At 43.5% G+C, this 16,976-nt stretch overlaps 1 protein-coding gene across 1 annotated transcript in view; it reads left to right on the top strand.

Annotated features, from left to right (window-relative positions):
- The window catches only part of IMPG2 (interphotoreceptor matrix proteoglycan 2), a 68,794-nt gene that overhangs the window by 11,993 nt on the left and 39,825 nt on the right, over positions 1 to 16,976 (top strand). Inside the window, 2 exon segments of the mRNA XM_030205039.1 lie at positions 1,202 to 1,233; positions 6,301 to 6,329. Of these exon segments, the coding sequence (XP_030060899.1) occupies positions 1,202 to 1,233; positions 6,301 to 6,329 (61 nt within the window).

Below are 16,976 nucleotides of genomic sequence, written 5' to 3'. Positions count from 1 at the left end.
TACTGTTCTCTCATCCCATCCATGTCCATCAATTCTCCTCTGCCCTGCCCTCCCATCCGTGTCCCGCGATTTTCTCCTCTACTGTCCTCCCATCCTATCCATGGCCATCAATTCTCCTCTGCCCTGCCCTCCCCTCCCCTTCCTTCCTTCCTCCCTACCCTCGATGTCCCGTGATTCTTTCCTCCCCTTGATTTGTACCTGAACGTTCTCTGGTTGGCTGGCGCTGGCTTCCGTTCCGTTCGTAACATCCCTCCTGACGTCAGCTCACCTCCAGCGTTCTCTTCCCTCTCATTGTTCTGCCCTCTGATGTCATTACGTTTTGATGCAAGGGCTAGGCAATGAGTGGGTATGGATGTTACGAACCCAGGTATCCAGACGTAGAACGTTGGAGGTGCAAATTATTATATAGGATGTTGGATTAAAGGGGATAGCAGAGAGGACTAATAGTTTGCCAGAGGCTAGAGCAAGAAGCAGCTCACAAAATGCATTCAGATTGATAATTGGATTGTTTTCTTTTTTTTAAAGGCAATTCATTTAAAGGGCTATGCTGAGCAGGAGTGATTTTGTTTTTGTAAAGCATCAAGCATAAGATAGTGGCCTCGCCATCAATGGGACCTAATTCCAGGAACCTTGCTGTGGTATCCGTTGTCCAGCTGGGTGGGCCTTCCAAAACTCCTCTCCCCCTTTGTCCTACATCTCTCTCTTTCACCTCTACTCCACCAGTGGCCTGGCAACTGCTCCCTGAACCCCCCTTCCTCGCTGTACCTCAGCACCTTCTCAGTAACTGACCCCACAGGCTTCCCTCTGCCAGATAGAAAACAGGAAGTGATGTCAGGGAGGGCGGGACATGGCAGAGGAAGGAAGCCTGTGGGGCCAGTGCTTGTAGTGGAAGTGCATCACTGCTGCTGGTGAAGGTGCTGAGGTAGAGTTGGGGAGGGGGGTTCTGGGTCACAACGAGGGTAAATGCCAGATCCGAGGGCGAGGAGAGGGAGGGGAGAAAGGTGGTTGCCAGTGAACTGTTTTGGGAGCCAGACAGGATGGGTCTGGGTCTGGGTCAAGAATGGGAGGGCCTATGCTACGCCTTAGCTAAGCCACTGCAAAAGTAAGCTATTGTGGGGGAGAGAAAGCAGAGTAGGATCCTGTACTCACCAGTTCTGGTTTCCATTTATATACTACTCATTCATATTTCTTCTTATTGCAGAAACTTTCTCTGTTGAAAGAAGCCATAAGCAGGTAAGAATATCAAAGTGTTTTAGCCGTCCTTGTGCCCTCAGAATTTCCTGTGTAGTTTTCTTGCTTGTTATGTTTTCTGCTGCTAATGACCTCCATGTCCCAATGCTGAAAGAAGTTCAGAAAGACATATGCTAATTCATCTATATCTGTGAGAATATATTACTCATGCTTAGCGTCACTTAAAATTTGAGTATTCTCCAGGAATTTATGGGGCTTAATATACAAAATGTCTGATGTGTTTGCTGGCAGGCGGAAAATGCATAACTCACATATCCAGATATTTTCAGCCCTTATCTGGATAAAATTAGGCTTGATTCACTGAACTGCCAGATTTTATCCAGGAGGGGTAGAGGCAGAGCCTGCAACTATTACAGTCACTACTGAATATATTGTCAAGGGTGAAATAAAAGTAATCCCTCCACCTCCATAATTCATCAACAGATGGCAGCACTGATGAATTACATATGTTCACTTGTTCTTTGAAATCTCTTCCTTCACCTCTGTTGACGAGAAGTGCGTGTGTGAAGACGCTGTTTTGCTATTGCTTGTGAAATGGAAGCATACAGTGAGCACTCAGTGCAATTTAAGCAACATGCTGTGGTAGAATTTCTGACTGTTGTAGGAGTCCCGTCAGTTGAAATTCACTACTGCATGCATGTTATTTATGCTGATGACTGTGTTGATAGGAGTACTGTGCATTGCTGGGCCAAAAATTGTAGATATTGGAATGGGAAGGGCTGATTTGTGTGATCAAAAGCAAAGTGGTGATCCGTGATAGCAATGGTCAAGAAAGGTTGATGAACTTGTAAAGAACAATTGGAGGATCACTCAAAGGTAAATTGATGACACACTTGGCATATCACAGGAATGACTGAGAAGAGTTCTGCAGCACAAAAAGGAAATTTTATTGTAACATGACAACTCTAGGCCTCACACAGCATGAAAAACCACAGAGGCAATTGAGAAGATGGGTCTCGCAGTCTTACCCCATCTGCCATACAGCCCAGACTTAGTGCCATGTGATTCCGATGTTTTTTTCTGAAATTAAAGGAATACCTTCAGGTGCATCTGTTTGACTTGAATGAAGAGGTGGAAAAGGTTGTGAGCAACTGGTTAAAGAGACAGGATGTGCAGTTTTTCATGACAGCTTTCTAAAACCTGTCCATCATTGGCAGAAATGTGTGACAAATGGTGGCAACTACATAGAAAAATAAATACATGCAATAAAAGAGCATACTACCCCCTTTTGAGTTGTGTGCAATGGGATTCGGGTGCCATGCATTATACAACAGTGCGCAGCCAGATGCGCATGCAAATCGTAATTGGTGCCAATTATCAGTAATTGGTTGTTAGTGGCCAATTATTGCTTGTTAGTGGCTCATTAGCCAATTAAGGCGCGCACATCTTGGGATCATGCCCAAATTTGGGTGCCATGTATAGAATCCAGGGGGTTTAAGCTCTTACGTATAGGGAGCTTATAATGATACTAATGATCAGCTCTCATATTGTGTACATCTATAGTACTATGTAAGAATAATGGGGGGATTCTAGAACTTGGTACTTCATTTTAGGTGCCTCGATGCCACATGCTGAACGCTAATTCTGTAATGGCATTTTGGCACCAAGATCCTGTTATAGAATACCAGCGTAAGTCAGCATCAATGCACTACATTTAGGCATATCCACTTATGCTAAGTCTATGGCTGTTATAAGTTGCTGCACACAAGTAGGAAATATGTGCATGTCCCACCCACATGTATGCCCCTATGCAATTAACGCATTATAGTACTTAATGCTGCCTCTTATAGAATAATGCTTGGTGCGCTTATGCATGGAAGTGCCAGTTAACTGGGCACATGCATGTAACTGCTTGTGCCCAGTTATAGAATTGCCCTTCCAATAATTATTCAGATTTGTAGGGTGGTAATCAATCTTCTCTTTTTTTTGAAATTCTTTTAAGTCCCTGCAGTGACTTGTTCTGTAGGTAAGTCACTTTCAGTTTCTCTCGTTTCCTTGAGCTCATCTTGCTTATCAACGCACATCCTCCTTTTCCAGTTTTGCTGTGAGCATATAAAGTACATATGTGAACTAAACATTTTTCTGCTCGCCCAGTATGCACTCGGCATGTAACGTTAGGCGCCAAGTTATAGAATGAGTGGAAAGGGGGAAGTATATTGGTTTACCTATAGAAGATGACTGAAACCGTGTTTTCAGTTTTAGCCAAAATTTGCCCCTCAGTTTCGGCTGAAACTGGCGCAGCCTCTGAATGGGAACAACCCCCACTCCTTCTTTCTTCTGCTGCTACCCCCTGCTTGAAATGGCTTTCGTGTTTAACCAGGCTTTTTTAATCTTATGTTTTGTTCAACCCATGTAAAGCTTATTACATAGGCAGATGAAAATATAAATTACCACAGAGGAGTTACAGAACCTACATTATGGTCAGACCACCATAAAGCAAATGTCTCTCTCTGCTGGCGAAAAACACACATAAACACAATCAATAAACAGGAGCGAACAACATACACAACGAGAGGAAAAATAGACCCCACAATATTCTGGCAACAGATCTACCAGAACGAATGGCCAACAAACGCTGAAACCATCCAATTCCTCCAAGAATGGGACGATCTATGTACAACAACATTAGACAAAATCGCCCCAATCCAAACCAGAACATCACACAGGAAAAAAACAAATCCATGGTTCACCGAAGAGCTGAAAAAACTTAAAACACAAGTCAGGAAACTAGAACGAGAATGGAACAAAAAGAAAGACGAACAAACACTAAACGCATGGAAATTACTTCGGAGAAAATACAAATACTCCATAAAACAGACCAAAAGACTACATTACAAAACAATAATAGGACCAAACTACAAAGACACACATAAACTCTTCAACCTTGTGAACAAACTGTTAGACACCACACCAGTTACAAACAACGGCAAAGATGTACCAGATGTGGACAACCTTGCGAAATACTTCAAGGAGAAAATTATACAACTACGACTCAAAATACCTGCAAGCCCTATTGAGTACGCCACACTTTTAGATTGTCTTGACCCAGAAGAAGGAACATACCCTGCAGACAGAACATGGACCGAATTCGAAATACTATCAGAAGACCTCATCTCTGAAACTCTCAAAAGATATGCCAAATCCCACTGCAAACTAGACACATGCCCAAATAACCTCATGAAATCTGCTCCTCAACAATTCATAATAGACCTAACGAGCTATGTGAACTTCATGCTACAAAACAGACTTTTCCCAAAAGAAAAAGGAAAAATCTTACTCACCCCAATTCCTAAAAATACAAAGAAAAGCACGAGTGAAATAACCAACTACAGGCCAGTAGCATCCATACCACTAATAACCAAAATAACCGAAGGAATGGTAACCAAACAACTTACAAACTATCTAAACAAACACTCAATACTGCATGACGCCCAATCAGGATTCCGGTCGAATCATAGCACAGAAACAGTATTAGTCACCCTTATGACTAGATTTAAACAAATAATCGCAACTGGCAACAATATACTCCTCCTACAATTTGACATGTCAAGTGCCTTCGATATGGTTGACCACGGAATCCTATTACACATACTCGAATACTTTGGCATTGGAGGAAATGTCCTGAATTGGTTCGAAGGGTTCCTAACCCAACGTTCGTATCAAGTCACATCAAATTCGACCACGTCTAAGGCATGGACACCTGAATGTGGAGTACCACAAGGATCACCTCTCTCACCAACCATTTTCAACCTAATGATGATCCCTCTGGCAAAACTCCTATCAAACCATAACCTCAACCCATATATATACGCTGATGATGTGACAATATACATCCCCTTCAAACAAGACATTAACGAAATCTTCAACGAAATCAATCAAAGTCTACACATCATGAACACATGGGCAGATGCATTTCATCTGAAATTAAATGCAGAAAAAACTCAATGCCTGATACTCACCTCCCAATGCAACACAAAAGAATTCACAGCTATAAACACACCAAACCTGAACCTTCAAATCTCAGAAACGCTAAAAATCCTTGGAATCACTATCGACCGCCACCTAACGCTCGAAACTCACGCTAACAAAACAACTAAAAAGATGTTTTACAGCATGTGGAAACTGAAAAGGATAAGACCATACTTCCGAAGATCCGTCTTTCGCAGCCTAGTGCAATCCCTCGTGCTCAGCCATCTGGATTACTGCAACTCACTATACGCAGGTTGCAAAGAACAAACACTGAGGAAACTTCAAACAGCCCAGAATACAGCAGCCAGACTCATCTTTGGAAAGCCAAAATATGAAAGTGCAAAACCATTACGAGAGAAACTGCACTGGCTTCCACTCAAGGAACGCGTCACTTTTAAAGTATGCACATTAGTCCACAAAATCATTCACAGCGAAGCCCCAGCCTACATGTCTGAGTTAATAGACTTACCACCCAGAAACGCCAAAAGATCATCCCGAACCTTCCTTAACCTCCACTTCCCCAATTGCAAGGGCTTGAAATACAAAGCGCTACACGCGTCAACCTTTTCTCACATGAGCACGCAGTTTTGGAATACACTGCCGCGCAATTTAAGAACAATCAACGAGCAAGCTTCCTTCCGCAGATTATTGAAGACCCATCTTTTTGAAAAAATTTACGTAAAGAACCAAAACACATAAAGTCCACACTTACTGTTCACTAACGCATCATACATTCACCTCTGAACTCTCATTCCCGTATTATCACATCATTCATACCTTTACTCACAGAAAGATATATACCATATGTCTTCATGCCTTTTTATCGCCCTCTAAGCTCCCATTGTTTCCTCCCAAAGTTTCAATGTTTGTGTTCCATTGTTACATTCCTTAACGACACCTCAATTGTTTCGCATAACTCTGCACAATGTAATCCATAACCAATCTGTAACAAATTGTATTTCCAATATTTAACTCATATTGTAAGCCACACTGAACCCGCAAAAAGGTGGGAAAATGTGGGATACAAATGCAATAAATAAATAAAAATATTGCTTTGCAACTGCTATATTTTATGTATAGACAGATGTACCTACTGGGTTTCCAAACGAGTAAGTGAACATTGCAGTGCCACCTGCTATCTAGCATTCTTGTGTACTTGAGACATGCCAGAAGCCATCTGCTTAGGTATCAAAGTTTAGACTTATTTATTTCTTAGTTAATTAGGTCTGTCATTTGCACGTAGCGATGATAACAATGATATGAGTTTTGGAATTCTTAATAAATAGCGTTTAACCGCAATTAAAGAATTAAATTATCATTCTCTACCACTGGCAGCTTCTGCTCCACCGGTGCCTCCTTCTCCACAATTTAATGATAAAATTGGTCCTGAAACTACTAAAGTATTACCTTGTGGTATAACTGTAAGTTATGGTACATCTGTAGCCTATTATCAATTATGTCCTGACCTTTCAAGCCAGGATAGACACCTGTATAATTAAGAATCTCCTACACCTACCAGGCAATAGGCAGAAATGCAGCCAGCTCCAGGGTGCATGTTATAGCAACTTTATAGGCTGTTGTCCAAAAAACAAAATGGTAGTATGAAACTGGAAAGCTTATCAAAATAATTTTTCAGAATTAAAACAATATCTGCTACTGCTTACTTCACTTTTCTTTGTCCATGTTCTGAGGCCATATACTGTAAGACTAGCACATGTTCATAGCTGAAAACTTCTAAAATGATAGTACCAATGGCTATTCACAACTAAATTGAACCCAATCAGTTCCAGGCAATGCTCATATTACCCTCACCAGGGTCTGTGCTTGGGCTCTTGAGGCCTGTAGTTTTACTGGACAATACCACAGTGGAAGAGCTCTCTCTCTCTTATATAAAACTTAATTAAAGTTAGAAACTGTGAATTTTTTACTGTCATTTTTAATGGCTAATTTTGTGTGATAGAAACTTTGCTGGTGCCCATCCTCCAACTTATTTTGGTTGCTTTTTCTGGTATTTTCTAGGTCAGAGAGAACCATACCGTCTCCAGCTGGGGATGCTACATCACTTAAAGGTCTGGTTTAGCTCTCTTGATTACGAAGTCTGTGTGGTATAACAACGCTGTATAAAGGGATGCTGGTTGAAAAAGTAAAACATTAATGTTTTCTTTCTTAGGTCTCTTTTACTGAGGTGCATTAAAATTTTGCTGTTACCACAGGTAAATGGCCAAATGTGGTAACTGCTGGAGTTGTAGATGCAGAGACAATACCACACGTTAACTGCATCACAACTCATAAGAATAATCTATAATGGGGCAATTCTATCCTATGCACATCAAATGTGCCATAAAATGGAGGCGGCCCAAGGCAAGATGCCTGATGCAGGGGTGAGATGCTGCTACCTCCCCCCCCCCCCACCGGCCAAAGTTCTGGCATCTCCCCCTTCCTTCCTCCACCCCGTTCCCTGCATTTACCTTCTTTCTTCATGTTGCAAAAGCTGCCGGCAGCGGCTGAGATTCCCATATGCTGCCCTGCCGCCAGCACTGGCCTCTTTACTGCAACCGCCTCTGAGGAAACAGGAAGTTGCATCACAGAGACAGCCGCAGTAAAGAGGCAGGTGCTGGCGGCAGGGTATGGGAATCGGGCCTGCCAGCTTTTAGAATATGAAAAAAGAAGGTAAACTCGAGGAAGGGGGAGATGTTGCTCCTAAAAGAGCGCTGCCTGAGGCCCCTGCCTCAGGTGGCCAAATGGTTGGGTGCCCCTGTAGGGAGGGAGTTCTATAAATGGGTTCAAAATTTGGTGCTGTAAAAAATTGGTGTTAAGTGCGATTCTATAAAGTGCACACGCCGTTTATAGAATTGCGCTTAGTGCCGACTCCCATGCCTAACTTTAGAAGCCACCATTTATGCCTGTTGAAACCTTGTGTAAATTCTGGTGCATAACTTAGGCACACTGAGGCCGTATTCTATAATTCCACCCACAACGTTTTGGAATTCCCCAACATGCCCATGGACAGGCCCTCTTTGGAGTTACACGCTAGTACATTTAGGCGTCATGCCTTATAGAATATTGCGCAGCAAGATGCAAATTTTAATAAGTGCCAATTAACATCAATAATTGGTTGATAGCATCCAGTTATTGATATTTAAGGGCCTTTTACTGAAGTTGTGCACGCACCCAAATTTCACACAATTGTAGGTGCCATATATAGAGTCCAGGGATAGGTGCTATTCTATAAGGCAGTGTCTTACTGCCTTAGCACCTAACTGCAAGGGGGGGGGGGGGCGTGCACATGGATGAATCATGGGTGGGCCATGTGCACGTATCCCAGTTATGCATGTAGTTTATAGAATACTGTAAACTATGCGCATCATGTGGTGCAACTAGACATGCCCACTTATGCCTGCCATTGACATGGCATAAGAAGGCGCGCCTACACATAGGCGCCAATGCCAGCCTTATGCCAGTATTCTGTAATGGAATCTTGATGCCAAGATACCATTATAGAATTGACACTAAGCACATGGCATTTGGGCTCCTAGACTGAGATGCTAAATTGCCCTTTAACCCCAGGATTCTATATATCACGTCTTAATTTCTGCAAGAAAATTGAAGCGTATTCAATGTGCATAACTTAGTTGGTTAACTAGCTAATCAGTGCTGTCAATTGGATGTTAACAAGCAATTATCAGCACTAATTGACATTAAGATTTATTTGCACAACTTGCAAAGCGTATTGTGTAATGTGGTGCGCTTAAATTTTAAGTCACATATTTGAAAAGGGGGCATGGCCATAGGCAGGGCATCGGCATTTCTAAAATCTATGTGCATTGTTATAGAATACACCCATTCTGTGCCTAATTTAGGTATCTGGATTAACACCAAGTAAAACATGGCGTAAATGACTGCAACTAAATTTGGTCGCATGAAGAGGCGCTCAGTATAGGCTATATACCGAGTGGAAATTTAAGCCTATTCTATAAAATATAGGCGTACTTTTTTTCTGCACAGAATTTTCAGTCACCATATATAGAATCTTGTCCTAAATTGTGCAACTGTTTGCTTCTTATTATTTGGGTCAGCTCTATAGGATAATTCTATAAGGTGTTATCTAGTTCTAGGTAGCAAGAAGGCATGTAAATGGTGGTATTTTAGTCATTTATGTGCAAAAGTAGATTCTCACATATGCAAATGACTTCTTATAGAATATTGACTAGTGGAAAAGTACTTGACACATACTTTGCCAGAGGGTGGAGTACCCTTATATATGTGTAAATTATAGAGTACTATAGATTATGTGCATTCATACATACATCTAGGTGCAAGCATCTATATACTAGCCACTTATTTAAAAACACCATTGGTTGCCTGTAGACCAGAGAATCATCTATAAGATTCTAATTCTCAACTTCAAGGCGTTTAAGATAGGTCTTCCGGATTACTTTGACGTTCTTACGATTCTGTATACATCGCTACTTGTTCTTTGCTCCATAAATGACTATCGCTTAATTCTCCCTAGCCCTAAACAAGCATGACTTCAGACCACGAGACACATTGCTTTTTATTTTTTAGCTCCTGTGTCTTGGAATAAGTTACCTTTGACTATTACCTTGAATATTCATAGTATCCGCTCTTTAAAGGAGTTTAAAACAGCTATTAAAACTCTATGGCCAAGCATATGATACTTGATCTATTGCATGAATTTGATCTCGCTTTCTTGGCATTGTATTCCTAATAGGACCATTATTTATTCATTTATTGCATTTGTATCCCACATTTTCCCACCTCTTTGCAGGCTCAATGTGGCTTACAATACATCGTGAATAATGGAAGTATATTAGAAAATAGATAATTAGTATTACAGCAGGATTTTTGGTAACATGATAGTGATAGGACATGGTAGTAATATAACAAGCATATATTGTAAAACAGTTCTGACTATATGTGGGGGAGTTGTGTATATTCACATTGGTTGATTTTTGTGGTATGCCATGTTAAAGAGATGGGTCTTCAGTAGTTTGCGGAAGTCCGTTAGTTCGTAGATCGTTTTTAAGTTGCGCGGCAATGCGTTCCATAACTGTGCACTCAAGTAGGTAAACTTTGACGCGTGCATTAGTTTGTATTTTAGACCTTTGCAGTTAGGAAAGTGCAGGTTAAGGAATGTGCAGGATGATCTTTTGGCATTCCTAGGTGGTAGGTCTATCAGGTCTCACATGTAGGCTGGTGCATCTCCGTGAATGATTTTGTGGACTAAGGAGCATATTTTGAACGTGATTTGCTCTTTAAGTGGGAGCCAGTGTAGTTTCTCTCATAAGGGTTTTGCATTTTCATATTTTGTTTTACCGAATATGAGTTTAGCTGCAGTGTTCTGGGCTGTCTGAAGTTTCTTGATTATTTGTTCTTTGCAGCCGGCGTAAAGTGCATTGCAGTAGTGTAGGTGACTGAGCACCACAGATTGTATCAAGTTGCAAAAAACTGACCTTGGGAAGAAAGGTCTTACTCTTTTTAATTTCCACATAGAGTGGAACATCTTCTTAGTTTGTTTTTCGCGTGATTCTCAAGTGTTAGATGTCGATCGATGGTGACTCCAAAAATTTTTAGGGTGTCTGAAATTGGAAGATTCAAATTTGGTGTGTTAATGGCGATGAATTTGTTCTTGTTATGTTGAGAGGTGAGTATTAGGCATTGGGTTTTATCTGCATTAAGTTTCAGCCGAAATGCATCTGCCCATGAATGCATGATCTGAAGACTTTGGTTGATGTTATTGGAGATTTCCTTTAGATCGTGTTTGAATGGGATGTAGATCGTTACGTCGTCTGCGTATATGTATGGGTTGAGGTTTTGGTTTGATAGTAGTTTGGCTAAGGGTATCACCATTAAGTTAAATAAAGTCGGCGAGAGGGGGACTCCACATTCAGGTGTCCATGCAGCTGAGGTAGACGAGTTGGATGTCACTTGGTATGATCGTGTGGTTAGGAATCCCTTGAACCAATTGAGAACGTTGCCTCCTATTCTGAAGTATTCAAGGATATGTAGAAGTATTCCATGATCAACCATGTCGAAAGCGCTTGACATGTCAAATTTACGTGTCTAATAGGACCATTATCTGCTAAACCCCTATTAACTGTATGTGTGACTTAGATGACTGTACTCTGTCCTTTATACAATTGTCAGTACAGGCAGTATAGAAAGTCTAAATATACTATAAGCTTGCACTTAAAATAGGCACCCTGGTATTATTGTAAAAATCTTATAGTCCACATTATTTCATGGATTCTAAGCGGATAACAAAGTTTACATACATAATAATTAAAATGACAAAGAAACAAGACTTACCACCCAGGAATGCTAAAAGATCATCCCGCACATTCCTTAATCTGCACTTCCCAAACTGTAAAGGCCTAAAATACAAATTAATGCATGCGTCAAATTTCACCTACTTGAGTACACAGCTATGGAATGCACTGCTGCGCAACCTAAAAATGGGTTATGAACTAACCAACTTCTGAAAACTACTGAAGACCCATCTCTTTAATAAAGCATACCACAAAGATCAACAAATGTAAACATACACTACTCCTTCACAGATATTCAGAACTGCCTTATAATATTTGCTTGTTATATTACTATCATGTTATATCATTATCATGTTGCCATGATTCTTCTGTTAACTAAATTTTCTATTTTTCTATTATATCTTTACCATTTATGATGTATTGTAAGCCACATTGAGCCTGCAATAAATAAATAATCAAAAACATAAAACTATGCTATATTATCTAGTTATATTAACCCAATAATACATCTTCAGCATCATACTGTCTAATACACTTAGCAAAACCTAGGTCAAATGTCTTAATAAGTGTCCATTATATATGTATAGAATTACCCTTCATGTGTGTGTCACGATCCCAGGTTTTGAACAAACAGTCATGGACTCTGGAACAACGTGAGCCCTTGGCCTACTGTCGACGAGCGGCAGCAGGAGGCAAAATTCCCCAACCAAGACTGGACTAGCAGGACTGGAGCTGTAGACAGGGAGGGCTGGAACAGATAGACTGGAACAACAGGAGACTGGAATGGACTTGGCTTGGCCGGACCGGAACCAGATTCTGGAACGGACTGGGCTTGGCCGGAACCTGAACCTGGAATGGGCTAGGCCGGAACCGGAACCTGATCCTGGAACGGGCTAGGCCGAAACCTGAACCTGGAATGGGCTAGGCCGGGCCGGAACCTGGAACGGGCTAGGCCTGGCTGGAACCGGATTCTGGAACGGACCCGGCCTGACTGGAACCGGATTCTGGAATGGACTAGGCCTGGCCGGAACCGGATTCTGGAATGGACTAGGCCTGGCCGGACCGGAACTGGATTCAGGAACAAGCTTGGCTTGACTGGAATGGGATTCAGGATACTCAAGCAAGATTCAGGATTTACAAACAAGCTTGGCAGCAAACAGGGCAGAGACAAGCAGGAAGGGGACTGGAGCTAAAGACTACCAGGGTAAAGACAGACAAGCAGGGACAGAGCCAAAGCTGAAGGCTTGCAAGGCAGAGACAAGCAGGAAGGGGACTGGAGCTAAAGACTACCAGGGTAAAGACAGACAAGCAGGGACAGAGCCAAAGCTGAAGGCTTGCAAGGCAGAGACAAGCAGGAAGGGAATAGAGCTAAAGACAGACAGGGCAGATACAAACAGGAGGGGAACAGAAGCTAACTGGAGCTGAAGACAAACAGGGCAGAGACAAGCAGAACACAAAGCTAACCCACACAGACAAACAACAGAACAATGGCTGAAGCTAAAGTAGAAGGGACTAGAACAAGCAAGGCAGACTAGGCAGGACACAAAGCTAACCCACACAGACAAACAACAGAACAATGGCTGAAGCTAAGGTAGAGGGGACAAAACAAGCAAGGCAGACTAGGCAAAACACAAAGCTGACCCACACAGACAAACAACAGAACTAAGACTAAAGGCAGAAGTGCACACAGGCACCAAAATAAGAAAACAAGGCACAGAAGTGCCCACAGGCACCCAGACAAGAACAAGGCAAGAAATCTAAACTGAAGTGCCCACGAGCATACAGACTAGAACAAGGCAGAAGTGCACACTGCACATGGACTAACCTGGGGACCTTTGGCATTGCAAAGGCCCTGAATGAAAGTCAACCACTTCCTTATAAACAGGACAGAGACAGGAAATACACAGAACCCAAAGTGAGGCTTGAAACACAGAGGAAGTGGAAACCCTACAGGACAGAAACAGGAAATACACACTGAACACCGAAGTGAGGCTTGGAACACACAGGAAGTAGAAACCCTACACTCTGAACACCAAATTGAGGCTTGGAACACACAGGACAAACACAACAATGCAGAAAAAAGCCAGCCCATGAGCTGACCAGCAGAAATAAGGTGAGTCAAAAGAGGGGTCACGGCCACAATCGTGACAGTGTGCATTCATTTCTTCTTCCTAATACCTACTGAAGTGGGTTATGTGTAGTTTTTCCAACTCCAACAGGGCCTCATGCCTACTGCTCCTCTTTATATGCTGACCAGTCCTCTCCTATTCTGCGTTTGTCAAAATTGGAATTAGCGTGTGCTAAGTGTCAAGCCACTGCATGAACCATTAGCATGGATATGCACTAACAGTGCCTGCTAATACCTGTGTTAATTGCTTAGCACACATTAATAAAAGAGATCTAAATGTGAAATAGTTAATAATTAAAAAGATATGCAGTCTGATGGAGTTAGAGTTTTGTTTTATTTTTCTTTTATGAGAAAGCTTGGATCAACTCATATTTAAAACAAAGAAATAACCTGACAAATAGTCCACAGAGAAAGAAAGCCTCAAGGCATATTTAACTCTCACTGTGGGAGGAGGCATGTGAAAATATAAAAATTAATTATTCTGGACTGAATCATTATAAGCTATATTAATCCATACAAGACATTTCATGTGCTGTTACCCTTGGAAATGGAGTATTGTAAATTAATAAACGAGCCTGTACAGCTCTCATTTGAACTCCTGGGTACATCCTTAAGTGTGCCACAAAATTAAAATGAACCAAATTAAATATGAATAAATCTTATAACTGTATTTGCACCAACAGTGTTACAGTAGAAGTTCCAATGGATAGTCAATAGACGAGTCACTTATCTGCACCATGTCATGAAACTTCTCCTAACAAACTCCCCTGTTTACAAAGCTGCTTGGCATTGCTGACATAGCTCATTCGGTAGTACTGCTCTGCCAGCCACTAGCGCGGCTTTGTAAATAGGAGCCAAAATGTGTCTGCATTAGTGTTTCTTCTTGAAATGAGGACTCAACTCTGTTTCAGATCACTCCTTTCTCAGGAATCCCCAACTCCCAAAGAAATCAAAAAACAGGAGACACTGATTCCATAGAACAGATTAGAACACACCTGCTTCAATGGCAGCACCAAAAGGTTAGAAAAGAGACATCCAAATCAAAATATTCAAAATTTTTGGGGTATTTTACAAGAAGCAGAGCCGTAGCGAGGGGAGCTGACACCCGGGGCGGGTCGCCGCTGCACCCCCCCCCCCCCAGGTGCAGCATGGCGCACCCTCCTCCCGCTGGAGCGCACCTCCCCCGGAGCGCATACCTGCGGCGAGGGACGGGCGGGAGGGCCGATCCGCCACGACTGCACGTTGCTGGGGTGTGTCGGCTCCGTGCTGATTCACTGCTCTCTCTGTCCCGGAACAGGAAGTAACCTGTTCCGGGGCAGAGAGGGCAGTGCACCAGCGTGGAGCCGACACCCCCCAGCGGCGTGCACCCGGGGCGGACTGCCCCCCGCCCCCCCTTCCTACGCCACTGACAAGAAGTTTACTGAATGCAGAGCTTTATGTAAAATATGTATAAGGATGGGCAGAATAGTCATTTTCTATAAAAATATGCAAAAAAGAGTGGCTTCCTTTGGGCCCTACATTCATAAGCAGTGATTTTTTTGTGCCGGTACGAGCCGGTATGGCGTACCGGCACCTTTTTTTGTGAGGTCCGGCTGTCCAGTGGATTCTTCAGGGCAGGCAGGAAAGATTCCCAGTCTTGTCTGCCCGCTGCCGGCGCTGACCCTCCCCTGCTGCCAGATCGCTCTTTAAAAATGGCCGCCAAGACATCTGCTGAAGTCTTGGAGGCTGCCCTTGTAAGTCTTGGTGGCCATTTTGAAGAGTGATGCAGTAGCGCCGCGGGAGAGTCAGCGCTGGCAGCAGGCAAGACTGGGGATCTTTCCTGCCTGCCCCGAACAATCCACTGGACAACCTGGGTGGCTGGAGGGGGGCCGTAGAGTGAGGAGAATCGCTGGGTATGGATGGCTGGAGGGGAGGAGGGGAGAGGAGGGTTGCTTGGCATGGGTGGCTGGAGTGGAGGGCAGGGGGGAGAGGAGGGTTGCTGGACATGGGTGGCTGGAGGGAAGGACAGAGGGGAGAGGAGGGTTGCTGGACATGGGTGGATGGAGGGGGGACAGGGGAGAGAAGAGAATTGCTGGGTATGGGTGGCTGGAGGGGGGGCAGGGGAGAGGAGGGTTGCTGGACATGGGTGGCTGGAGGGGAGGGCTGAGGGAGAGGAGGGTTGCTGGACATGGGTGGATGGAGTGGGGGCAGGGGAGAAGAGAATCGCTGGACATGGGTGGCTGGAGGGAAGGGCAGGGGGGAGAGGAGGGTTGCTGGACATGGGTGGCTGGAGGAGAGGGCAGGGGGGAGAGGAGAGTTGCTGGACATGGGTGGCTAGAGGGGAGGGCTGGGGGAAGAGGAGGGTTGCTGGACATGGGTGGCTGGAGGGGAGGGGAGGGGGAGAGGAGGGTTGCTAGACATGGGTGGCTGGAGGGGAGGGCAGGGGGAAAAGGAGGGTTGCTGGACATGGGTGGCTGTAGGGGGGGCATGGGAGAGGAGGGTTGCTGGACATGGGTGGCTGGAGGGGAGGGGGAGAGGAGGGTTGCTGGACATGGGTGGCTGGAGGGGAGGGGAGGGGGGGAGAGGAGGGTTGCTGGACATGGGTGGCTAGAGGGGGGCAGGGGGGGAGAGGAGGGTTGCTGGACATGGGTGGATGGAGGGGAGGGCAGGGGGGAGAAAAACTGCACATGGATGGAGAAAATAGGCAAAAGCTGGATCCACGTTATACCTCCTCCAGTCAATTCCACAGAGGAGGACCCAGCTTTTACTTATGGATTTAGGGCAAGAAATGAAGAAGAATGGAGGAAAGTAAAAAAATAAATGGAAAGGAAGCCCAGGAAATGGAGTTAAGAGAACAGATCGAGAGCAGCAGAATCAGAGACTGGGACCAATATGGATAGAAAAACAAAGTCACCAGACAAACAAAGGTAGAAAAAAATCATTTTATTTTCATTTTAGTGTTTGGAATATGTCCAATTTGAGAATTTACATCTGCTGTCTTATTTTGCACTGGGTATACTGGAGCTGTAACAGCTTACAGAAATGATTTATATTGACAAAAAATCATGTTATTTTTTTCTCTTATACTAGTATAATATTTTCAATGATGTCTGTTTATATGCACCATGGCTGGTGTAAGGGGTGTGGTTAATGTGATTGTGGCTATCATAGAGATGGAGCCATATGTGGTGACCCCGCCCATAATGAGTACCTGCACCTTTTTGTCTACAAAAAAAGCACTGTTCATAAGTGTTGCAGTTTGTAAAACTACATGTACAAGAGGAACCAATTAAGGATCTGATGGCTTTTGAGGTGGTTTTAAGAGCAGAGGAATATGCACAGTTACCCTCTCACTCCTG

Source organism: Microcaecilia unicolor, chromosome 5 (assembly GCF_901765095.1).
Source record: "Microcaecilia unicolor chromosome 5, aMicUni1.1, whole genome shotgun sequence".
Taxonomy (NCBI): domain Eukaryota; kingdom Metazoa; phylum Chordata; class Amphibia; order Gymnophiona; family Siphonopidae; genus Microcaecilia; species Microcaecilia unicolor.
Note: the sequence above shows the minus strand (reverse complement) of the source record. Positions and strands in the feature narration are given on the sequence as shown.